General features: G+C 43.3%; 1 protein-coding gene across 2 annotated transcripts in view; it reads right to left on the reverse strand.

The window, feature by feature from the left end:
* Positions 1–24,542, reverse strand: part of TBXAS1 (thromboxane A synthase 1) — a 242,772-nt gene extending 218,230 nt beyond the window's left edge. Inside the window, exons 1-3 of one of the 2 annotated variants that reach the window (XM_075051801.1) lie at positions 24,398–24,542; positions 23,090–23,173; positions 10,610–10,800 (exon numbers count right to left, since the gene is read on the reverse strand). In XM_075051801.1, coding sequence (XP_074907902.1) covers positions 10,610–10,707 — 98 coding nt within the window. In that variant the 5' untranslated portion in view covers positions 10,708–10,800; positions 23,090–23,173; positions 24,398–24,542. Of the gene's footprint in view, positions 1–10,609; positions 10,801–14,720; positions 14,800–15,945; positions 16,066–23,089; positions 23,174–24,397 lie in introns of those variants that run through there. The other variant, XM_075051800.1, reaches the window with a different exon arrangement.
* Between the last annotated feature and the right edge of the window lie 1,735 nt (positions 24,543–26,277).

The following is a 26,277-nucleotide window of genomic DNA, read 5'->3' on the forward strand; positions in this document are numbered from 1 at the left end:
GCACTTCATCTACCAGCTCCTCATTCAGCACCCTCTGCTTTTTTCCATGCCTGATCACCTTCCATGATGCTGCTGGGTCTCACACCCCCCACTGCAGCTTCTGGCCATTCACCTGAGCCTCTGAACTGTTCACCATGGCCAAACAAAAGCAGGAAAGCAAGAGGTGCCATCAACCAAGGGCTTCCAACAGGCTGAAGAGGCTCTTTTCTTTGCCTTCCACCAGGCTCGTTCCTGCAACAGACTTGTGCCCGGCCACAAAGCCAAGGCAGCACCAGCAAGGAACTCCTCACTGACACATAACACAGGCAAGCACACACAGGGCAGCAAACTCCAAACAAGAGTTTTGGCTGTACCCTCATCCTCTCCATGTTTATGATGCACTCAAACTCATTCAGATTATTTCTGCCCCTCATTCTCCCACAGACAAGAGTCCAAACCCATTCAAAATGAAGACACAGCAGCTGTGACTGCAGAGCTCCTCCAGCATATCCTCTAGCATCGCTAAGCTATACGCTATTAAACAACCAAATGTCTCAACTCTATTAGTAATCTTATTATTACAGCATTGTAAAAGAAAAAATGTAGGGGTTTTTTTTATGGCGGAGCTGCCACTGTCTGGAGGAAACCTGTGTTTTGCACACACAGAACGGCACACACGTATTTCATATGGTGCATTGCAAGCTGCACAGAATAGAAAGCAGCTGGAGGAAAATGGCTGTAGAGAAATGGTTCTCCTGGGCATCATCTGTTGATTTGTTTTGTTTATAGAAGGAATGAGATTTTTATCTCTGCTCAAAATATAAAATGCTTTCATGGCACTGAGCTCACTGCTTGGCTATGCTCACACTTAGGAACGTAAATAAAAGCGGGGGGAAAGAAGGGAGAAAAGGCTTTACTGCACAGAATCCCCAGCAATGTCAAAAATTAAACAGAAAAATGTCAATGATACAGTCAAGGCTTGCAAGAGGAACTGAGTCACCAGCTATCATGGAAATGAGGCCCTCCTTACCATGCTTGTTAATAGCTTGCTTGTACTACAGCTGAGGAGGCAGGTTAGGGGACAAACTACTCAAATCCCAAGTCTCAAATCCCAGCCTAGCAGGATGAACATCCTTACACTGTAAATACACCAGTTCTTACAAGATGCATGGTCTGCAAAAGCACAGACTCATACGGTCCTTCCACCATCTTGTGCCCACAACTGATATTCCAAGCTCCCTCTGCAACCTTGCTCTGGGGAGACTGTTCACTCCTCTGTGCCTGACATCCAAAACCTGATGGTCTCTTTCTTTCAACAACAGGGCTCTGTGTCCTAGGAGAACACCAGAGAGCTGGTTTTCCACTCAAGTTGACAGCACTGCCATTTATATTAAGCAAAAGTCATATCTCAAGAAAGAAAATAAATTGTGAAACCACTAAATACTACTTAACTACTGCTAATAATTTTAACTTTTTAAAGTTTAAAAACATAACTACTGAGGATGGTGTCCAAACTGTGAGAAATTACCCGAAGTCTAAAACTTTCTGGTAGACAAACAAAGTTTAAAATACTATTCTTCTGAGATCTGAAAGGCTCAAGGTTTGTTGCCTAGGATAGGATAGGTAGGAATTGATAGCTAGGAATAGTCATCACAGAACTGAGAATACTTTATCTTTGCATCACCTATTCTTAGCTCTTAAGAGGAGACGAGGGACAGCAAGCTGGATACCTATCTAGAAGTGAAGGCTGCTGAACGTCACTGCAGGACAGCCCCACTTCATTAGCTACAGAATGGATCTGAAGTCTTTCTGGAACCTCCGAGAGGTGTTTGCTCTTCTTAAAGCTGTTCTGTCCCTCACTTGACCAGAGCTCTGATCTGACTGTCCACTGAGGAAATCTTTGGGCAACCCAGAGTCCCATGCTGGGTACAATGCTAGCATGCAACACTGAAGAACCTTTAGCTGCTCCTCTCCCAGGGTGGCTATATATCATGTCCTTCCCACATTCTAAACCACGTACCTCAACAACCTCTTCATCTTGTTATAGCTCTACTGAGAGGGTGTTTACATAAAAGCTCTTTGGAGCTTTTTGGATGAGAAACCACAACAGATTACATCAGATTTATTGCTACTGAATAAGTTAAAAGAATACTTAGGGTTACAGGTTCAAAATTCTGCCAATAGCTCTCATCCAAGAGCATTCATACATTAGGAGCTTGTCACCATACAGTTACCAATTACCCATCCTCTCTGAAGTCCACTGCCTTTTCATCCTTCCCATACCCCTCAACTCCTAACAAGAATCACAAGGATGCTACTAGCTGAAAGGAACTATGCTTTCCAAGGAAGTAGACTTCACTTTGTCAACACAAGCATACAGCCACTGCCCCATGCCCTACTCCCAACATACATCTCAGTTCAGCTCCTTTCCTCCAGCTTCAACTTTCCCAAACATACTTGACCTCAGTCCATTAACAACCCACTTCAAATTCATATGGAGTCATATCCTTCTGTCCCACTCATTCTTCCCAGTCCTTCCCCAGCCATTGCTGGGCATCCGACTTCTTTTCTTACTCAAGAAACAAACCGATATAATAGACTTTGCCTTTCCCCTTGTTTATTGCTTCCTTTATAAACTCCCCCAACAACCCCACAGGTACTGCAGAACTGTGAAAGAAGGGACTGGCCAGGGAAGAAACTACCAGAGGAATGGATGTGGAAAATCTACCACATGCTAGATGACCCCTGCATTAAAATTCTAGTATACCTATTGACCTGCACAGTCACTCCAGCCATCAAAAACACATGTAAAATAAACAAGCAAAACTTAAAAGAAATTGTCACCAGTGTAAGCAATAGCACATAAAGCAAGGAAATGAAGAGATAGACACTGAACATCATTTTCTCAAGCTTCTCCACTATTCCTGTGAAAGTGAAATAAATGCATTTGCAGACCCAAGCCAGAAAATACATTGAGCTCTTTCTGCTGGCTGTTTCTCAGCAGTTAGCACACACTGAGCTCATGGAACAGTAAACTTTGTTTTCAATGGGGAAAAAAGCCAAAAACAAACCTAGGGAGATAACATAGAAAAATCCATCTAAAGGTTTCAGTATGTCAAGGGGAACTGATAAAAGATGATCTCTCAATAATATGTCAATATTTTGTTTTAAAATAGTTTTCAGACAGCTCCATTAAATACTGTATAAATCTTTCCTACAGAAGAGCAAGGCATGGCAATCAAAGGCATTAATTACAGGTGAACCAGTAATGAGGACAAAACACACTGAACACAGGTATTGAAGCCTGATGCAAAGACAAAAAGGAATGAGGAAAAATATAGGCAACTTTCTTTTAATGATGGGAGCAGTGTTGAAGGAGACAAGAGAAGGGAGAACACAGATTTACTTTTCAGAACTTTGAGGAAGTCTCACCTGTCAAAACTGCCCATTGATTTAATTTTCCATTTAAGAAGGAACACAGTCAGGCTGGCAGGACACTTGGTCTGCTATGTGAAAGATGTGGAGTGACAAGTCCACGCCCCTTGGAGCACATGAGGACTCAAAACTAGTCACCCCAGTGCGGGGCAGTCACAGGAACTGCCAGTAGGCTCCCCTGGGGTTCAGGGAAGAGCAGAGTTCATGGCACTGTTCAGAGGAATTACAGCAGTCCTGAGAGGCCCCTCTGAGCGTGGCAATTACATGCACAGACACAGCAAGAGACAGCCCCTGCGCAATGGGATGGAGTGCCCCACTGCTCACAGAGGCAGAGCCTTCTCTTTAAGGAGGCTGTTTACATTGCCTTCTTTCACAGTCTAATTTCAATTCCATTTAGTCCACCAAGAGCAGTGTGTTAAGTTCCTCAGGTTCCTAATACGGTCAGTAAATGGGGGCAGGAGCTCCTAGGAGCTAATTCAGAGCACCCAAAATTAGTTTGTGAGGTGCCTGAATATCCCTGAGATAAACAAAGCAACCTGCCCCAAGGCAAACAGCAGATCAGAAGTTGCAGCCCAAGTGCTAGTCCAGAAGAGCTAAGTGAAGCTCCTGAGAAGACTCCCAGGCAGAAGCTGCCTCATGGAGAAGCCAGAGTAATTCCCCCACTTTGCCAACCTCTCCTGCCTGTGCAACCCAGTCCAGACCAGACCCAGTCTGTTCCAAGCCCTGCAGGAAGGGAAAGCAGAAATGGGATTGCTCAAGGACTGTGTCCAGCTCCTGTTGGCCTGGCGGCATTGGTAAGCATTAGCCAGCTTTGCAGCATGCTCCACTGGACACTAGGTCTGGAGATGATGCCAGAAGACAGGTATATATACTTGTTCCATGAAAGGAAGCTAACCTATCCCTGTAGGGCTACCTTAACATACTATTAACGCTATAATCTCCATGCACTAAAAAAAAATTGTACTTGAGGGATTTTATGGGGAGAGGCAGGAAAAGGTTTAGGGAAAAACGAAGACCATGAGGAATTAATAGCTGAAGATTTACTCCTTTACACAGAGTCGTTAGGGTAAAACGCATGTTCACAAATGCAAAAAAAAAAACCAACCAGGAAGCACTTGAGGGTCTTCAAATAAACATGGCTGGTGATGTAATCTCTAAATTTAAAAAAAAAAAAAAACAAAAACAAAAACAAACCCACAAAAACTTGAACATAAGAGGCCTCCGAGTTTTGCAGTTAAATGCAAGCAAGCTAAACCAAAGCTGCACAGCACTAGAGGCTGAGCTACGTTTATAAGGATAACCAGGGTGTTATAACAACTTCTGAGGACATCCCAGGGAATTTAACTTTGAAGCTGCAAAAGCAATGATGGAAAACTGTTCTACCTCTCCCCCAAAAATAAGAGAACTTTGTTTACCTAAAAGCAGCATAATGGGGACACTGAGTGAACTTCATTCTGGGTGATCAAATCTACTTTGTTTTCAGAGAAATATTTAGTCATTTGTGGTGTGGCACTTTTCCAAATTATAATTCAGTAGCTTACTCTGTTCCTTCTCAGGCTCACCTAGAGATGCTTCATTTAGCTCAAAGACAAGGCCATATACTGCACAGCTGTGGGATCAAATTATGTTTGACACGTTAGTGGGAATTCCGGATTTGCTCGATGTAAAGCTGTGTGACAAAGGCAATTCAGAATCTGTTATTTTTTTCTGTCATCAACAGCAGTTTGCTGATGTTTCCTGTTGAGTCAGATCCTTCTAGCTTTCATAATGGGACATTTCAATGAAGGGGAGGGAAGCAGAATGACTTCCACTGACATAAATGGCCATTTTAAGAAAAAAAAAAACAAACAAAAAAACAACAGCTTGGGTTAACAGAATATAAAAAACCCCCAAACTTCCCTGCTTTCTGACCCTGTAAACCTGATACAGGGTTCACTGCAAACTGAGAAGCTACAAGGTTGTAAAAGGGGAAGACTCATTAGGGACTGCAATCTTAGAGCCCAGCCACTGCTGCGGGAGGGATGCTCAGCAGCAGCACAGGAGCACCAGCCCCTGCGCACTTGCTGCCTGCAGAGTTGTGCTTGCTGCCAGCAAGGCAAACAAGCATGCTTTAACATCCAAGGATTAGGATGCCTCTCTGAACCTCTCAACTCAATGAGCCTGACATGACAGCAGAGCTGTACGTCTTTACGGGTATATGTTGATGCTTCACTGTTTCCAGCCATAGTGGTCCTTGCAGCCCTATGCCTTTGATGGCAGTACTGACAGCTGGAAAAGTTTGGCCCTACCCACCCACAGTTGGTGCTTTTTCCAGAAACGATCCAAGTTTTGTATTACCTGACACTGGATCTGTCCAGAAGCATTATCTTGATGTGTTAGGGAAAAAAAACTGCTCACCCTATCCCTGCACTCAAACCGTAAGCCTAAAGCTCTAGTAGTCAAACATCTTTTGTAAATACTGATTTTTTGAGGAGCAAAAAATGGTGCAATATCTAGCTCTAGGTGGCATCTAGCTGGAGGAAAAAACAAACAACAAAACAAAACAAACCTCAAACCTGAGGTCTAGTTGATCTCAGTTTTGCTTAACTCAAGCCCAAATAGCAAGTTTCTGCAAAACCAGAATGAAGTTTTATTTGGAGACAGATTAGCTCTAAACTTTCTCTTTCCAAGCTCTTTCTGAAATGACAGATGTAAAGTAATGCCAAACAAGCAATAATATTGAAGCCACTTGTATCAAAATACTACTTGACCTGAGATTAACTTCTGATGTGGTCTAGTACAGGTATGGTACCAACTGATGAACTCTAACACATGTTGTCCCCCTATGTCTAAGTATCTTCTGCATATAAGTGTATGCAAATGTCTAGGCTTAAGGCCAGAGGAGAAAAAAAAAAGTTTAGTTTTCATTCTTTTTGACCAGAGACTGCAAATTCTTTGGGTTAGGATTGACTTGTTATGCAATAGGTGGACAGTATCTAGATACAGTGAAATCCAAATCTCTCAATCTCTCTATACTTTTCTGTAACACAAGTGATCCTTAATACTACTTCAGTGTAAAAATGGCATCTTTCTGAATGATTTAGCTTTTCAGAAACAGAGAAGAACACCACTAGTACATGTTGTTGCTATGTTTGAAAGCATGCAATTAGATGTGTATCTTACAAACATAAACAAACACCTCCCATCCAGCCTCCCTGCTTCTAAAAAAACCCAGGTTTGTTTAGACAAGGGGTTGATAATCCAGTTTGAACACAGGTATGTGAATGCTGTGACAGCTTCTTCATAATGCTAAGCTTATGGTACATTAAACTTTAAAGCAAGATAAACTCCTGCTTTCATTTTATCAAACATCTTCCCAGACAGCAAAAAGAAAGACACAAAGCAATGTTTGCAGCTACAGCCAAGCATGGGATACCCAACTCAGCATATGTTTGAAATGAAAATGAACAATATGTTGCATAGATACACTACGGTATTTTTCAATAGACAATATCACTGGGATTTGTAAATGTTAACCTCATTCCCCCCTTAAGTGTTTGTTTTTATTTCATGCCTGAAAAAAACCTGAGATTCACAGAGATTAAGTGAATAGACACAGCAGTCCTTGCAATTGAGAAAGAAAGTGCTCTCAAACTGCTCTGACAATCAGTTTGGCTCGTAGAAATCACAGGGGGTGGGAGGGACATGGACAGGAGATATTTTTTTTTTGAGTGCGCTCAGTGTTGTGCCACTGGTATTACTGAACTCTATGTATTTAGCCATATTATACCTTTTTGTAGTCAGTAAAGCAGTAATTTCATTGTCTACCACGATAGCAATGAGGTACCAAGAGCCATCGAAGAATCCATGGTATGAGGTCCGCAAGGAGAGACTTTGACCTACTGACAGCAAGTAGTAAGGAAGGGGAGGGCAGTGGACAGCTAAGCACTTCAGGAATGGGAAACAGCAAGAGGGCTTGAACAGCCTGTTAAATTAACAGATTACCAAAAAAGTAACCTCAGGTTTGTTCTTCCCATTTCAAATCTGAAGACACAATGTACCCAAAAGCTTCTCTGTTCTTTCTACTCCCAACATTAAACTACCTACCTTAAAAAGCCTCTCTTTATAGCTGACTTAAGGTCATCTCAAAGACAAACACTGAGAGACTGAATTTTCCACTGATTTAAAACTGACACAATACACTACAAGCATCACCTTCATATTACACTGATGACAACACATGAGAAATCAGGGATGTGCCATTAGAGAATTTGTTATAGAGTTATTGGTGATCTTCATTGTACCATAAATCAGTCTTAAAAAAAATACCAAATCACCCAAGTTTCCTCCTAAAACCTGTATCTTCTCTAGAAGTTTATTTTTATGCAGCTACAGCCTCTCCTCCCTTTCCCAATCAACCCTTGCTTCTCTGTTTCATATGACCTCACCTTACCCAAAAATGTGAAGAGATTGGTGTTATCACAACTTAGCAAGATACCACCTGCCAGCTGAACTGTGATAAATCACAGCTGGCCTTACACTACATATGCTAACCGTGACTGAGGCTGAGTCCACAGGCAGCAGCTCAGGGCTGTCATTTAAACCACTGAGTACCCCCATCCACAAAAATCATGCTAAGGAAATAGCTCAATAACACGACAGTTGCCATCACCATGTTGTTATTCTAGCATGTATTAGATCTATTAACTCTCTTCTCTACCTGAAACTGCCTTCTGTTTAGCCTGTAAGCCTTTTATAGCCAACAAGGTGGACAAACTGCCTATTCTTTGTACTCACACAACAGTTGACACAATATGACCCCGATCAATCATAAGCTACACCATAACAAAATTTACAACTGCAAATATTCATTCCTCCCTTCCCCCATGACTGCCCTTCTGAAAAGACACAATGCTGGCAGAAAAAAAAACCTAGAAAAATAATTCAGAAGTTATTAAAAAATGAGATTAAGGCTTAGAACAAAAACGTCAAAGGAACTTGAAGAATTATTACTTTATTATTACTCCTGCCATACATAACACTTGTATTTTCTGGCTCCTAGAAGAGCCAAACAATTGGGTATGCAACATGATTGTAATAAAAACATTCTCTAGAATTAGGGACCTGCATTTCTATTAGCAACCTTTTACATACTCTATAAATAATTCCTTGAACCCAAGGTTTCAGCCATGAATAAAGGAAGCTGTGAGCACGCATTGGGTTTTACTTATTTGTTTAAACAGACATGCAGTATAAAAAAACTTTTTATAAAGCAGACTCTCAAATAAATAGGTTGACAGGTTTGAACGACAACCACTGCACTTGCAGATGTGATTCAAGCCATTAGCCTTACAAGTTCAGTTACTGCATTTTACTGAAATAAATGGATCTGAATAGCTTCGCCACCAGGCAAACCTACCAATAGCCCACAGATGTTGCCCAGCACATTTCATTGCAAGTTTAAGAAACACCAGCTTCTCATCAGAAGAGTGACCTATAGGCACCTGTGTTTAATAAGCTGCTTAAAATCAACCTGTATCTGTAGATCAACAAGATTGGTTAATAATAACCATTGGTACGTAAGAGTATAAAACAATTTCCCATATAAAATTCCAGCTTCCTTTACTTGATGCCTTCACAGAACTCACCTTCAGCCAGGAAAGGAGAAACACTGAAAGGGGTATCTCTACTGTAAGGTCATTTCCCACCTCACTCCTAAATTGGACTTTTTGAAACTTATATAGTAGGCACTCAATTCAGCAGCTGACTGTCCACAGCCAGGAGCCTGGTTTAACTTTGACTTCAGTCTGAAATTAGAGCTAGGTTTGTTTATGGCAAGACCAAATTCTGCACTAAACTGCCATGTCTTCCCTTCAAGGGGAGGAACACCCTTCCTTAAATTGAACCAGAAAATGAGGCTCTGGAGAAGCATGCACCAGGACGTACCCTAAGATACACGGAGTAGTTCTGTGTCTTCAGAGACCTTAGCACATCTTGATGTGTACTATGTGGAAGCATCAGGCTTTCAGCTGACTCACAGGCAGCCAGATCTTACCAGCCGATCTGCTGCATTTCTGAACTGTGGATGTGCCTTTGCCGTCCCTCTCATCCCCTTAAGCTCACAGCAATGCACAGGTCAGCAGCTAAACAGCATGGGTTTTTTTGAAAGATCTAGTGCTGCCATTCTTTTTCCCAGAAAAATTCAAAGGAAGTAGGACTTGGACATCTGTGATAATTTGGGCGGATCTTATTAAGAAAGCTGGCTCACCCACCTACTTGATATGGCAACACACATCAAATATGGGCTTGGCTTGACTCTTTTTTTAGTCTCTCAAGACCCTCCTTTGACACAGAATGAAGTTGAACAAAGCCCAACAGGGTCAAAGAATGAAGAAATATGTGCAAAAGAGATCTATCATTTACACTGCTACAGCAATTGTGCTAATCTCATGGTGCCATCACTACTCTTTTACAGATTATCTTTGGGTTTTTGTCAGAGGTACTTTTTCTACCACCATCCGTGAAAGTTTTTCTTGAACACATATACGAACGAGAAAAAACATTGGTTGACTGGAAGGCAGGATTTGAAGAGCTATTCAAGTAAAAACAGTCAGAACAGCACTCCCAGTTCAGCTAATTTAATTTCTGAAATAAATTATCTGGACAGGGAGGGTTTTTTTTTCGTTTCAGCACAGCTCACTGCAATGCCTACTGTGCTAACCATTAGGGCTGCTGTTATTCTGATTTGTATCCACTACTCAGTGTGGAAGGAACAAGAGAGGAAATTCAAGCAGCAGTTAAAATGTCTGCACACTTATGCCAAGAAACCTGGCAAGGGACAAGTGTGCAGCATAGTACAGAGAAGAGGTGCAACAAGTACTTGGTTTCTTTGTGATCAGTGCCAATGTTCCTGCCACCTACAGAAATTAATAAGAAACCAACAATATTAAGCTTTTAATTTTGAAGACAATTTTTGTTAGCAGTTTGTTGGTAAAGCACTTACGAGAAAATATTGCAGGGACAGAATTCCCTAAAAAGCACCATAAGTTTTGTGAGTATTTATTTCAACCTCTGCATCCAAACCAACTCCCCCTCCGTGTCCCTTCTAGCCAATTATGTTCCAGTTTCCCCTTACGAATAAGGGTCTATAGATTTTAGGGGAGCTTCAGCAGGCTTTGTGTCTGATATGCAGCACATAATCACCATTATCACTTACCAATACAGCAGGACCACGAAGACCATCAGCAAAGCCAGGGTGACCGTTGTATTACTCATTTCTATAGAGGCAAATGCCAGGAGATCTACTGCCTCCATTTTCCTTCACTACAGCTCCAGGCTTGAGTGGTGTGTGCATGGGAAAGTCTCTGCAAGAGCTGATAAAGCCTTCCACAGCTACACAAATGACATCTGCAACAAAACAGGAACCAAGAGAGCAAAAACACATCAAGTCAAATACAAACTGCAAACCTTTCCTGTTCTCATCAACTGCACGCTCTAAGAGAGAACTTGAAGGTTCCCTGAATGGTAGGATGTAGCAATTTCCCCCCTCCTGCTGTTGTTGACTGTCGTGCCAGTAAATATTTACATACCCACCGCTTGAGACATCAGCGCTGATGTCTAAAAATCTATTCAACAAGTATTAGGGAAACTGGAAAAAGAGGGGGGGGAGGGGGGGGAAGAGCCTGACCATGGTACAGATCATGGAAGAATAATATAAAGACCCTTCAGGGGTGCCCTGGCATACAAACAGTGGTATTTTCTGAAGTAATAAACATAGACCATTACTGCAACATAAACATCCATTAACACTTAATCTCCAGACTGGTTATACCTTAAAAGAATGGAACAAAGTAAACTTTAAATTATCACAACTAAAAGGAGAATTGGGGGAAAACTCTTCTAATGTGGCTACTAGAACACATATAAGAATGAAAAACTAATGAGCAGAAAAACCCAGCTGTAGTACCAGGGTCCATAAGTCAGCATCTGTCACACTGGTTAGTCCACACAGACAGCACTGTTTGGCTGTATCATCTCAGGTTCATCAGTACTACAGCACATTTTCCTGGCTCAATGCAGTGCCCCCCTTGGAGGTACCATTAACCAGCCTTTCCAGAGATACTTTGGCTACCCCTGCGTTGTATTTCTACTATCAGGGTTAACATCAATATGGCCATATCTACTATCTCTGCATTGCGGCACAGTCAAGCTCTCACAACCCCTTGAACAACCTGCACATGAACAATCAAGCTTTGATAGCAGTTCAGGAAATGGTTTGTCCATAGTATATGAATTCCTCAGCTTTCTTCCATATTTTCCTGTCAGCAAACCTCAATCCTGTTTCAAGCATCTGATCCAGTCCAATTAGAAAGGTCAACCAGAAAGCAAACCTTGAAGCACTTCTATGAGAGAAGACCACCAACCTGTTACACACAAAGTTACCAAATGCCACTATCAAAAAAATCTTCAGGATTACAACAACATCAGCAGCAGCAGCTTGCAAGTAAACACCCTTGCCCATGACAAAATTTCCCGAACTGTCCAGTATTGTTTGTTACTCATGGAACTAGAAATACCCATACATGTACTGCAGCCCTCCCACCCATTCCAACCAACCTATTTGAAAGTTAAGGAAATCAAAGATACCCAAAAAACTAGATTTGTGAATTATATGGTAACCTTGAGAAACAGAAATTCTGCAACATCTGATTCCCATAACACACCAGATGAAGAGTGGTTTCTTCTCATACAACCCCAAGATAACAGCCTAGATTTAATGTGCAAGGCTTCTCCAATATCACTGTATTACATTTCCTGCTCTTATCAGAGAAGTTAATAATATAGGTATCAAAAAAGTAAAGTCTCTAACACAATGGAGTTTAATTTTAAGAAGATTTGGCTCTACTCTAACTGAATCACTGCTATTTTGGTTCTCCGTGCTTCACAACTGCATTAATTCCCTTCCAGCCTCAGATCCTTGCAGAATAAGTAAAAGGTGTTAACCAGCTCATCAGCTCCACAGAATAGCACAGCAGTTCACAGAAAACCTTGCTTATTGTATTAACAATGCTATTGCTATTCTGGGTCAATAACAGCTCTGCCAGTTTGCTGCTGCTGCCAAGTTCTCCAAGAACAACTGCAACAAGATTCAAGGAAAGTGACGCAAGGAATTAATCAATGGGCACAAGCCAATCCCAACCAGAAACTGATCCCATGGGACTTTAAGAAAAAAAATAAAAATAAAAAAATCCATATGCCTTAAAGTCTCTTCAAAAAAACTAAACCAATCACCACGAGAAGGTAAGAAATAATATTCCGATTTCACTGTGCTTTAATTTACTTGGCTGTCATGGTTTAAGCCCAGCCGGAAACAAAGCACCACCAGGTTGTTCGTTCACTTCTCCCCCCCCACAGTGGCACAGGGAGGAGAAAATATAAAGAAACACTCGTGGGTCAAGACAAGGACAGGGAGGGATCACTCACCACTTATGGTCATGGGCAAAAAACAGACTCAGCTTGGGGAAAAACCAAAATCAATTTAATTCACTACAAATCAAATCAAAACAAGGATAGTGAGAAATAAAACCAAATCTTAAAACACCTCCCCCCCCCACCCCTCCCTCCTTCCCGGCACAACTCCACTCCCGGTTCTCTCTCCCTCCTCCCCTCAGCGGCGCAGGGGGACGGGGAATGGTGGTTGGGGTCAGTTCCTCACACGTTGTCTCTGCCGCTCCTTCCTCCTCAGGGGGAGGACTCCTCACGCGTCCCCTGCTCCACCGTGGGGTCCCTCCCACAGGAGACAGCTCTCCACGAACTCCTCTCCTTCCCACAGGCTGCAGTTCTTCACGAACTGCCCCAGCGTGGGTCCTTTCCGCAGGCCGCAGTCCTCCAGTCCCAGCCTGCTCCAGCGCGGGCTTCCCCGTGGAGCGGCGGCCATCTTGGGGGGCTTCCATCCCCCTGCCCCGGCGTGGGCTCCTCTCTCCCCGGGCTGCAGGTGGGCATCCGCTCCCCCGCTCCCCTCCGTGGGCTGGGGGGGACAGCCTGCCACCTCACCACGGGCTGCGGGGGCATCAAAACCTCCTCCGGCACACCTCCTCCCCTCCTTCCTCACTGACCTCGGGATCTGCAGAGGGGTTCCTCTCACATTCCAATCCCCCTACTCACTGCAGGTTCCCCTCTTAAATCTGTTCTCCCACAGGTGTTACCACCATCACTGATGGGCTCGGCCTTGACCAGAGGTGGGTCCAGCTTGGAGCTGTGGAAGCTTCTAGCAGCTTCTCACAGGAGACACCCCTGCGGCCCCTCCCCTGCTACCAAAACCCTGCCACACAAACCCAAAACACTGGCTTTTTAATTAAAGGACATTTTTCTGCATGTAGAGGACTGATGCCCTCCTATTAAAGTCAATGGCAAAACTATCAGCAAACACAGATTCAAGTACAGACCTCACTTATTTTTTAAGAAGCACTAGAGCCTTTTCCCAGTCGCACTGGGAGGTAGGTGGGATGAATAGTTCTTAAACACACGCATTATGAAAGAAAATAGGCTCTCACATCAGCATCCAATTTGGAACAGAACACATAATCAAGCTCCTAACAACAACAACCATCCTTTTCTGTTGTTGATGTTGGGGTTTTCTTTTTGTTTCGTTTTTTTAAGCCTCGGCACCTGTTTCTTGCTGAAGGGTTTTAACTCAGCACCTCCAACCATTAAGGAGGGTGGCACACAGCATCTAAAACCAACCTGGAGCACTCCTCACTGCAGCCCCCCATGCTTGCAGTTGTCATCCCAGAGTTAAGGATCTCAGCTCCATGAAGAGTCACAAAAATCCACAAGTTGCTTTGCAGGCCGGGGGGGGGAAGGCATCAGAGATGCAGACAACAATGAAAACAGGCTATTTATCAATCTTGTGGCTCTCTTTACAGGTCCTTTACATTAGAAGCACCATCCTAATTAACTAGTTAATAGCACTGATATTTTTAACCAACCTCCCAGTTCTTTTTGTGGAGCCATGCTGGTCAGGCTGATTATGATAATAATATCAATGAACTACAGAGGCTGATACAAAGTCCTCACTAACCGCATGCTGGAGGAAGCCAGAGACAAGCAGAAGTGGAAGAGAGCCTTTTCCTGTCAGACTGCTATGAGTCAGCAGCACTGCCTGCATTTGCCTCTACGAGGCTTCACTCTAGATTGCATCTACCAAGGTTCACAGCTCCTTGACGGAGTGCCATTCGAGCTCTTCTGTAGCAAGTAAAATCCACAGATCACCACCTTGTTCAACACAAACTTCAACAACAACAACAAAATGTTCAACACAAACTTACGCTCAAGACTCCCATCTCATCCTTCATTCCCCAGCACTGCTGTCACTGTAGCCTTGGAGCTCCCCAGCAAATGGCAGACCTACGAGACAGAAGTAGTTCAATCCCGAACAGCCAGAGCTTCAGCCTGCACGGATGTTCACAGCAGTAAATATTAAAAAGGGAAGCGCGTTACAACAAAGTCTGAGAAGTTGAATTGGTCCTCAACTGAAAAAGAAAAAACAAAAACCAAAAACCACACCCAGACAATCCAGGTTTTCCAGGAAGCCTTCATGCCTTAAAGCCCTGTCTGCTATGACTGCAAGAACATTTTTTGTAAATGCTCTTCCAAAACAATGCATTTCAACTTCAAAATGAATACAAGTGTGGCAATGAGCCTCAGCAATGCTTGACATACACAAGTATCGTTCTGACATGAAACAGAGAGCTTATTAAAAAGCAGGATTACAGACCTTCTCAGTAGACCTAGATCATGTTAAGGATTTTGACCTGTCTTCAAAGCATATCAAATGGAAAATGTAGTCTCACGTATTTCAGAGGCTGATGACTACACCAGCTAGACTAACCACACAGTCCTGCTAATGACCAAATTCAACTCCTCTCATGCTATTCTACTTCATATGTTCTAGGTCTATAATAATCTAATTAAGGCTGAGCCACAACAACTTTACAATAGATGAAGGAAGTCTAGAAAGGTGTTAAGTTGTAATTTTATAGCAGTTCATCTCCTCAGAAATTTGTAGCATAGTCTTCAGATCAACAAAATTCTGTTATATAGACAGCTTAGCCACAAAATACTGCAAATGAAATACCACGGAACAGCTTAAAAAAAAAACCATGAGATTAATCAGAGACTAGTTTATGTATAAGCTTTAACAAAGCCCATGTACAAAACCATGTAAGTATATATGATATTAATTTATCTTGAAGACAAAAACCTTTCCAAAGGCAAAATGGATTCTCAACATCTTTAAGGTAGATCAAAGGCACATTTCACAGAGGTTTTTTTTTTTTTTTAATATATTTAAAACAACCTTAATAGCCAAAGTACTGGGAATATTAACGTATTTGAACAGAAGGACTTACAGTGGCCTTCTATGACTTCATTATTACTATCCTTGTTCAAGGATTGACCAAGCAGATTAATCAGATGATTTTGTACTCCTGTATGATAAACTATGCCAAGCTACTCAACAGACAGACCACTGAGGCATTGGAGTCCACTTACAGAGATCCTGCTCTGCATTCAAAATGGACGGGAGCACCAAAAGGATACCATGGGCTCATGGAAGATTCTTGAACCACCTTGAATAAAATCACTCCAATGAACTGGATCTTGAAAGGCAAACATGGTAACCGTGAAACCACACTGAGGAAGCTGCTTTCATGATGCTTCCTACTGAGAAACAAAAGACACACATTTACACTTAAAATTTTTTCACCAAGTCAGAACCTGGTTGTATTAACTTAAATGCTTCTCAGAAAACAGGTACCCAGCTTAAAAATTCTAGGAAAGCTAAAATATTATGCAAACTTGTACTTCACTAAGAAATTTAATCTTAGCTGACTAAAAGTTATGGTACTTCAAACTCAGTCACAGGAGCTAAAAAACTCATTATGCTAACTAAATGTAGTGCTGCTGTACTAAGTCCCCTCTAAAGCAACAAGCTGTGAGATATCCTAGTTATTTCAAAGATCTCCACTTAGAAATAGCACAGATTTTGTGGTCAAAAGGAATGACAGTTTCTTCCTCTTGCTGTGAGAGCTCAGAATGAGTTTCTAAAATAAAGTTACCTTTGCTAATAGTGACATTAAGATCTTGCAGCCCCAGTGAAATTCCAGAGAAAGCAGAAATTAATGTAACATCTGCTGCCCATGGCCAGGCATTTCTAAGCAAATTGACTTTATTAAATAATCGGTAACTTGTTTATATTTCTATAGCTTGCTTTAGAAACATTGATTGATTCAAGCAATCCTATAATTTCATTGTCCTATAAACTTGACTGGAGATAAGTAAGGATTTATGTTCATGGATCAATAGCTCCCCATTGACAGAAAAAGCCAAAGAACCCTGCCTAGACTAGTCTTGTAGTTGCAGAGACCCATATAAATGTTTGCCTTTGTAACAATATCATGGTCAGAACCAGTAAGTTATAATTTCTTCTGTGAAGTTCAGTTTTTAAACACCATGAAAAATACCCAACCTTCTTTGTTTGATTGAAAAGCTACTCTAGATAGCAAACTCAAGGCTTGAATTCTCCAAACTGTGTTTCAATGCCGGACCACAGGTCAAAAGAACTGTGAAAAACTTAACAGAAGCACCTTGTTCTATAACTTAACTAAATTGTGCTTATCAACTTCTCCATCTCTTAGCTCATGGGATTGACACCAAAACACATAAAGCCCAGTCCTTTTACTGCACTTTGCAAATAGGAATATGTAGAATGCTGGGTTTCCCCAATTAACGGAAATATTTTGAGCTGTCAATATGCTATCTCTAGCTACGACATTCCCACCTTACCTCTCCATTTTGCAGTTCAATAATTTTATTGTGGAATCCTTTCAGGACAATACAAAGAGATTTCTTTAGAGAAAGACTGCACACAGCCTTGTTAAAAGAGGGCATCCACCTCAGAGGCAATTAGCCACTGCAATTGGCATCACACAGAGCAACGCAATGGCTCCTGGATTGCCAGCTGGAGAAACCCCAACCATTGCATCCTTCTAGTTGCCCTAATGGAGGAAGGGGAGTTAAAGAACAAATAGAAAGGACAAAGGGGAGAATAGCAGCCAAGAAGAGGCAGATCTGACCATCCTGTCACGGAAGGACAGCCGCGACCATCCGCCCTGCATTCTACTTGTGAAAAGGACAAGCCAAAAGCTGGATGAACGTGCTGCTCAGTACCTCTTTCAAAAGTACCGGATTGCTGATACAGATCATCAACAGCCTGCACATGTGCCCTGGAGATGGGCTGCCAGGGCCAGGAGGGGGGACGGGAAGGGATGGGAGCTGAGGGCAGCCCCCACACAGACCAGCCCTCACCATGGGGTGCAGACCCACCGGGCTGAACGTAGGAGGCAGGTAACAGGGTCCATCAGCACAGCAAGGGGTGAGTCAGGAGCAGGGACCACCCAGGGCATCAAGTCAGCAACCGAACCCCCAGACCCAAACTTTAATGGGGCTCCTGGGTCCATGGGCAGAGTGTGCAGGTGGGGGGGTCTCAGGTGAGGCCAGTCAGGACAATTAAGATCTATTGGTGCCCTCAGAGACCTGACAGGCTCAGTACTAAGGCCTGGAACAGGTAAAAAGATAATGACAGACACATGGAGGTAGGGTTTTTGAAAGACTAAATTCACTAATGCAAGGCATTTATCAATACCCTGTCAAAACTCAAAATGACAAAAGGGGGAAGGCACCAAAAGTCTCAGAAACCTTGAACCTCAGATGAGGTAAAAAAGTATTCTTCACCTGAGACCCACCACCTTTTTTTTCAAATAGCACATGGTTCCAGAAGAAGCCCCACAGCCCCACAGATGTGAATGGAGAACATCCCCATCAGTTATGGCCTTCAGGCTGACAGGAATGGTAGAATCAGGTCCCATCTGGGAACTGTGGGCAGTATCAGCTCTGCCTTTATGCTTTATCTCTAATTGTCTAAAAACAGAGGGATTGGATGCAATTACCCCTCTGAGACAAATAAGATAGCAAAAATAAAAAGCAAATGAAGGTGCAATGTATTAAACAATACAAACATGCCAAAACCAGGACCGGCATTACAACTCAGGCACTACCACCATCTAGTCTCAGCACAGAAGAGGTGGTAAACTGGCTCGCAGGAAAACAAAAGGTCAAAATCAAGCAAGTCAGACTAATAATATTGCCACAGTAATGGTTTTTGTACTTCAAGAAGCCCAGAAGCTATTAGTCTACATCCACATGTAGAAAGGCAGTATGACTGCAAAGAGAGTCAACCTGGCAGTTCAAAATAATCACTGAGGACCAATCCCAGTTCTTCAGCAATTCCTTAGTGGCATCCACAGAGCCTCTCTTTTAAGCTTTAGAAACATCCCTTCATGGGACACGGGAAATTCTCCTGGAGAACACCAGGTGCAGGGTTTGGTAAAGCTGCTCTGACTCCTGCAGACAGGCAGGGGGACGTTGGTGCCCTGTTGCCCCTCTTGCCTTTGAAAATGTTCCCCATGATAAACATTTCAAAATGACAATAACTGCAGTGTGAACAATCATGCCGGATGTTTTCAGATGGCTGTAAGAACACAAAACGTATGAGGCACTGGAACACACAGAGCTGTGGCGGGAAGACATGTAACACCTTCACACTATGGGGCAAATGCAGGAACAATATAAAGTACATCGAAAAGCCTTATCTTCACTTAGGCCCCTGTCCAGGGGATATTCACTGCCTAAATTTATGCATCACATGATGAATAATTCTTGGTAGATTGTGCCCAATATTCCCAAAGGCCTTCTTGCCCATATGAAAGGGAGAACAGATAACTAACATGCAAATTGCAGCCCCTGACATGCTGCAGAAAAGCACATGTAACATACACATGGCTTTACTCTAGTTCAGCCTTTTGTGCTATCCCATTCATCACTTTTTTGCTGCAGTCCTTTCTGCTGACCACTTGTACATTAATTCACCAAATCAGAAATCCCTTCAGCTCTCTCATTCTCAGCAGATATGTTGTAACACAGACATGTATAACTGGTGAGGGGGCAGAAAAAAGAAAAAGTGAAAAAACAAACTTACACAATCACAAAACCAGCATTTCCAAATCTCAAGATCTTACTGCAAGTCTTGGCTTAGTTTGGGTTTTCACTAAAGCACTGGTTATTCGTGTGTGCAGTTGTGACAAATACAGGTTTTACTGGGAGAAAAGACAGTCAAACCCTCAAAGCAAGGAAAAAAAAATGTTCCAAATCTGTGAAACTCAAAGGATCAGGGCTAAAATACTAATTAAACTATTTTAATTGCTCAATTAAAAAAAAAAGGCATGTTTTTCCTGCAGTCTCATGAATCTGAGAGTAAATTTGTGATTCTGAATGCTTGAGGTTAGCAATGTTTGCAAAAGGGCGTGAACCCAATAAGCTGACCTGTTAGCCACGAGAAGAGCGGTTAAGTGGAAGACTAAATAATGTGACATATGAATTGAAACAGCAAGAAGAACTTAGTCTCAACAAGATTTCAACCCTGCTGACACTCATGTTAACTTGCTTTCTCAGACTGAAGCATAGATGGGATCTGAGCCTAAGGTTCACGGTGAGTCCAGCCTCCTACCTCCTTCCTACCTTCTGCTGCCTTCTACCAAGTGGCAGGTAAGCACAACCTTCTTAGACTGTGGCTGGGCTATTGCAAAAATGAAAAATGTATCCTTCTCAGTTTCACTGAAATTAAAAAAAAAAAAAAAAATCCACGGAACAAAACTTTCAGCCATCATACCTTAGCTTTTTACTGGCTGCTGATCAGAGCTAAGGTTCGTGGAAAACCATGGCTCTGTGACAATCTGAGAGGAATGTTTTGTACTTGCCACAGAGCCTAACAAAGTCTTCAAGCTCTAGAGTCTTGGGGTTTTTTTTAAACAATTCTTAGAAGTTTCTTTCTACTCTGAAGATGCTGCTGCTTTCTTTACCTTCAGCCAACTAAGCCCAACAAGCTGAAGTGAGCAATTGCAATGATACATCAGCTCTAGTATAAACATGGCCACCAGCCATGGCAACTGTCCACTATCAACTCCAGCTCTTCTTCCTCACCATCCTTTTTAAAGTATTTGTTTTAACTCAGAACACCGCTACCTGCAGACACTTACCCCTCACCCAACTGGTTACACTCACCCAGCAACCGAACTGGCATGATGGGATCTCTGGCCCAGCACAGTCCTACAGCCATCAACAAAAATTTAAGCTAGGTGCACTGGAAGAGATGCAGCTTAGAGAGCCAGACCTGTTGGACAGGTACCCCAACGTATAAGGTACTTTCTCCTTAAGAGCCCCTGCTCTGTCTGTGGCAGTTAGGCTAACTAGAGAAGCCAGCAACTACCCAGATGCATGGCAAAGGAGCTGGGACTACTCCAGACAGCCTAGGGACAGGAGGATGTTGTCAGGAACTGTAATTCATTTACCTTATATTCGTAAGCAAAGTAATACATGAATGCAAGATGCCAGATGGAGCAAGCTGACTGGAAATGGAGAAGATGGGTTTCAGATGGGACCTATATTTATGCAAGGGCAGCTTGGCTGAGACAGCTGAGACACCGCATAGGACAAAAGCCTCAGCATACATTCAATAAAATACTAGTTTCTTCCAGCCACCTTTACCTTGGCTTCCCTTGGCCAAGTCTGTAAAGCGGTGAGGCATCAAATGAGGGAGGCGGGTGCCAAGAGGGGCCTTTGCAGATGCACACAGATATTTTAATGGTGTAGCAAGGAACGGCATTTTTGTAAGTCTGGTGCAGATAGATGCACTCTGTCCCCGTGTGATGCTCTCAGCTCTCTGGATGGAGAGCACCAACTCCAAGGGTAAAATATTGTTTTTCTCTTAGTATATGTAATTCCAATTAACCTTATTGGAGCATTGTGGGTACACTGAGAAGATTACACTCCTTAATGTGCAGTTACAGCTGTATTGTAAATGCAACATTACACGCTTTCTATTATGGTTCAAGACCGCTATGCTCTTCAAGACTGTTATAAACCTCAGAAAACAGGGGTTTATAATGGAAACACTGAAACACTCAACTCTAAAAGCCCCGGCAGAGAGGAAATATAGCTATAAATTCAGCTTCTGTTTTCCAGCATATACATTGACAAGGTATGAATAATATGTATTTCTACACTTGGAACAGACAGATGTACACATTGCTCAGGGTAACCTTTGCTGTAAAAGTGGAGGATGGAAAGAGCTCAAAGTGGAAAGAGCAACCTTTTGTCTTCTCTGTTACAGAGTTACTGCAATTGCGATAATGACATAAAAACAGCAATTGAAATTTAGTAGTCTGTGCTCCAGGGTTGGATTCTGAATGCAATTTTTTTTAAAAGTGTGGGTTATGTTTCTACGGCCAGCAAGAAAAAGGCATGACCCCCACCCCCCAGATCCCTTCAGACTCCTTTTTTTAAAAAAAAGAATTGGCTATTTGGATACTGTTCAAATGACACTGCAAATCAACTTGCTATCCATTGCAAAAATGGATAGTCTCTATATATTCTCTTCCATATATAATCTGGTCCCTAGCTTCTGAACTCTACCAAGGAGCAAAATTTGGACTAGCAATTACTGGACTTGCTAACAGAAAAAGACCCAATCTGTTTGGCAAGAGAAAGATGGGCAGGCAACTGTACTACCGTCGGGCCTGTGGCATTTGGGAATTTCTTCAGATATTAATAGCAACGGCAGAGGTGAGTCAATATAATCCCATTAGCCACATGACGCTGTTTGACTTCTGATATGTACAAGGAAAGGAGAACAAAACCGACACAATTGCTTTTTGGGAGGTACGCTGATGTTGGGTAAACAGGAAAATCCATGCCTGTTTTAGACATTGCAGTCTGACTGGCAGTTGGGGAAAGGTGGAGGAGGAATGTGTATGCATTTTGCTGGCACAGCCCTCACCCCGAGGAGGGAGCAGGGAGAGGCACCCACCACCGCTGCTGCCCACACGGGGCTCGGTGCAGCAGGAGGTCCCACCACCACCATACTCCTCCTCGGGCACCTGCCCTGCTCCAGGGTTTTGGTGGCATCCCCGGCCATGCTCCTGCTCTGGAGATGGAGCTGCCAGTTCCGCAATGGCTCTCATCGCCTGGGTTAAGCTGGCGTACGTGGTGTCAGCATACAGGGAAATATCCGAAACTCAGCAAGGCTGCATGCAGATATGGTCCCTGTTTTTTATATTAGTGCTTCTCACATTTGGGAAAATTTCTTGAATGTGAAGGGAATGCTTTCAGATTCAGATGCTCCCATAAATTATTTTCTATTACATACATATTAGCAGTGTCACTAATACTGTAAACAGCGAGAACATCAGATACACCGGAGTCTATGAGATGTATGAAAACTTCACGTGAAAAGCAGCCCACGAGCCCTCCCATTACAGCTGCTGGGGTTTTTAAGGTAATGGATTAGTTGGCAGAAAGTTTAGCGCTTCTTATCAACACCTTGTAACATTAGCTATAGCACCCTCATTTTAGATGTATATCCCCTCCTTTTGGGTAGCCATTCGAGGGTACTGTGTTTAACATTACTGCATGCTTGATTCGTGAAGGACACCCGCTCATTAGCTTTCTGCTTTCCGCCTTCCCATGTGACAGCAACCCTGGTGCCCACAGTGCACAAACCCAACACGCCCAAAAGCCATACCTCCGTGTTGACCCAGAAGTGCCAAGTTTCCGAGCAGGAAGGGAATTGCCACGTTGTCCAGACCTGTTCCGCATTTGGCAGCATCTGCGGAGATTAAGAGCAAAGCTACTTTATTACCATTAAAAGGGCAACGCAATTCCCAGCAGAACTGACAACTGCCTTTCACATCTTCTCTTGGGTGAGACCTTTACCAGGACTGACTCCTGTCTCTGCTTCCACCTTTTTCATTTAAATGGGGTCTTGCTTCAGTAGCCTTAGCTAAAAACTTCCACTCTGCTCCCACAGTCTTCAGCATGCCCACTGCTTGCTGTCCCACCCCAGAAGCAGTAGCTGAGAACCAGTGTCACTGGCCATAAATATTGCATACAGCAAATCCTCAGTCTTCAGCATAATTAGTAAACTATTTGTAGCTGTGTCACTGAACCCAGTCCCTATGCATTGGGGATCACCAGCTGATATACGCTCAGCCCTGGAAGGCCTGCAGAGCATCCTCGTGCAAAGTATTCCCCAAAACTCTCTGGCAAATTTATGCTCAGCAAGGCTGGAATAGTTTCCCAGGCATCTACTTGTCAGAGGATCACAGCCAAAATGTTCAAGAGTGTTTTACCTGACCCATGAAACACACAAAGCTGTTTCTCCTCCCTGTGCTATCCTGACTGCTGCTCTGTTTTATTAAGCAGCAGGATGAAACTGAAGCATTTCCAAGGATTTTCACTGTAGTGATCTGCACAGCCTGAGACTTTCGGTTGCCTCCAGTTCAACAAACAGCAGAAACACCGGAACAAGGAAATGTATGCAGGCAAAGGCTGTTGCAGCCACTTATGCAAAATTTGTGTTTGGCTATTTCTCTCTACTAAGACCTAGAAAGCCAACTTAAAAGGAAAAACAAAAAAAGAATTTAAAAAGCAAGCTTAAATTCAGCAAGAAGCTGGATGTTATAAGACCCTTATTCACTCGAGAAAGATTTCCAGTCCCTGTAAGGAGTGGGATTCCCTCCCCCACCTTCTTCGAAGATTGAATGATTATTTATTCCCGCTAACCTTTACATAAAGGAGCCAACAGCCACACTTCTAACCACAGCTGCAAGGGAGAATGACATCCCTACACGGCCAGTCTCACGTGCTAACGCTGCAGACGTTTCCACAAGCCAACCCAAATCCAGATGACTTCCCCAACGATGTGCCACGGGAACGACGTGGCAAAAACCTCCCAGCCAAAAAACACGGGGCGACGAGGACCAGGAGGGGCGACAGGATTGACAGCCCCCCTCCTCCGCCAACTCCACGGCAAATCCCAGGAGATCCTTACCTTTAAATCTCTCCCATGCCTCCTCCACCCGTCCCTAGTGCAGCTGCCCTGCAACACCCGGAGGGGAGCGGTGGAGAGCGGATCATCGCTGCCTCCCACGGCACAGACAGGTGCTTGGAAAGCTGCCCTCGGCCCCGCAGCCAGGCAGAGGCCGCGGGACTACAACTCCCAGAAGGCACCGCGCCTCCCTGCCCTGCCTCCCCCCAGCTGCCCCTCGCCACGCACTCTGGGGGTTGTAGTTCCGCCGGGGCTGCGCACACACACCCCCCCCCGCCGCTCCCGCTGTCATGCCCTTGCTGGGAAGGAAGGCTTTGCCTGGCTGCAAAGGAAACAAACACTCTGAAACCCATTAAGTTTGTTGTTTGTTTTTTTTTTAAAAAAAACTATATATATATTTGTATGTCTGTATAAAAAAAGCAAAACTCAGCAAATATTTTTGTCTGCAGTAAGAGGAGAACGGGAAGTTAGCGTACTTGCAATGCGCCGTCTGATTCTGGTGGGGGGTTGGTTTGCTGGGAAGAGAGGGGAAAAAGTGAAAAAGGGCTTATAAGCAAGTATTGCCAAACAACTTTGCAAAATCAGATGGGAAAAACTCAAATGTTCCCATACACTAATTAGTTAATGACTAGCCTCAAGCCTACAAACGTGCCCATACTTAACTGTATCCTCCACTGAAGTGAATGCAATTGAATCTCATACTCCAGTTGCTGCAGAAACTCGAGGCCTCTAGAAATTATAAGCATGGCTTAGTAATGGTGAGATTTTAGAAGTAATTAAGGGCTTATCCACATTGGGAGTTGCTGCAGAGTAGCTTCACTTGCGTAACTCCCCTCCCCTGTGCTGGACATGTATTTCACATTAATACTGCTTTATTCTGAATTAGTTTGCACCATTTGGGCTTTCAGTTCACAAGCTACCTTCGCCTGAATTGTGGGACTTGTGCAAGGTGAGCTAAACTCCGTGTTCTGTTTTTACCTTGTGTTTGAGGCTTTATTTGGGCATCTCTTCCCAAAAGCTAGGCATTTCTTTTGAAAACTAGAGGTGAAGTTTCTCACACAATTGCTCCTGTCCTGAATTTGGGAGATCAATAGGAACACTAAATGCCACAAGATCCACAAAAAAAAACTTTGGGAGCATGGCCCTGTTTGCCTAGTTGGGAATATTTGTTTTTCTAACACCGAGAGGAACGCTGTGCAGAGGAGAGAAAGCTCTCCTTTCAGAGTAAAATCTCCTCTTAGTAATTAGTCCGTGTGGGTAGCAAGTTGTAACGATACTTCATAGAGAACATAAAATTCATAATCTGTCCAGAGTATAATCAAAGCTTTAAAGTTTTGCCCAAATTTTATTAATTGCATATGCATCAAAAATGTGAACAATGTTAATGTACAACGAGCCAGAGAAGTTCTTCCAAGACCAGTAGGTACTAAGCCCACGGATATACAAACAGCTCCCCTTTACCTGAAGTGAAGAGGAGGAGAAGGAAAGGTCCTAGATAATGCAAAATAATAATACATGTCTGATGCAGGAGGTTTTAGTGCACAGACAGGTGGTGCCCATGAAGACTTCTTAGCTTCTACACAGCACCACGCCACAGCTGTCTCTGTGCAATCATATGGCAACGTTCCTAAATGAAGAAGACTTCCCAGAGCTTGGGACGTGATGCAGAGGCAGACGCAGAGTTCTGCCAGAACTGCAGAGGACCCACGCTGCTCCGTGGCCGAGCCGGAGCCCTGCGCGGGACCGGCAGGCAGCTGAAGGACTCCTTCGCTCGAGTCAAACCATTGAACTGCTGCTGGACTCAATCTGGCCCAGGGAAGGGTTTAGCTGCTTTGCAAGGCACTACAGCTCATCTTATACTTCTAGAGCAAGCTGGCAGCGCA

The sequence above is a fragment of the Buteo buteo genome, chromosome 19, assembly GCF_964188355.1.
Source record: "Buteo buteo chromosome 19, bButBut1.hap1.1, whole genome shotgun sequence".
Lineage (NCBI taxonomy): Eukaryota > Metazoa > Chordata > Aves > Accipitriformes > Accipitridae > Buteo > Buteo buteo.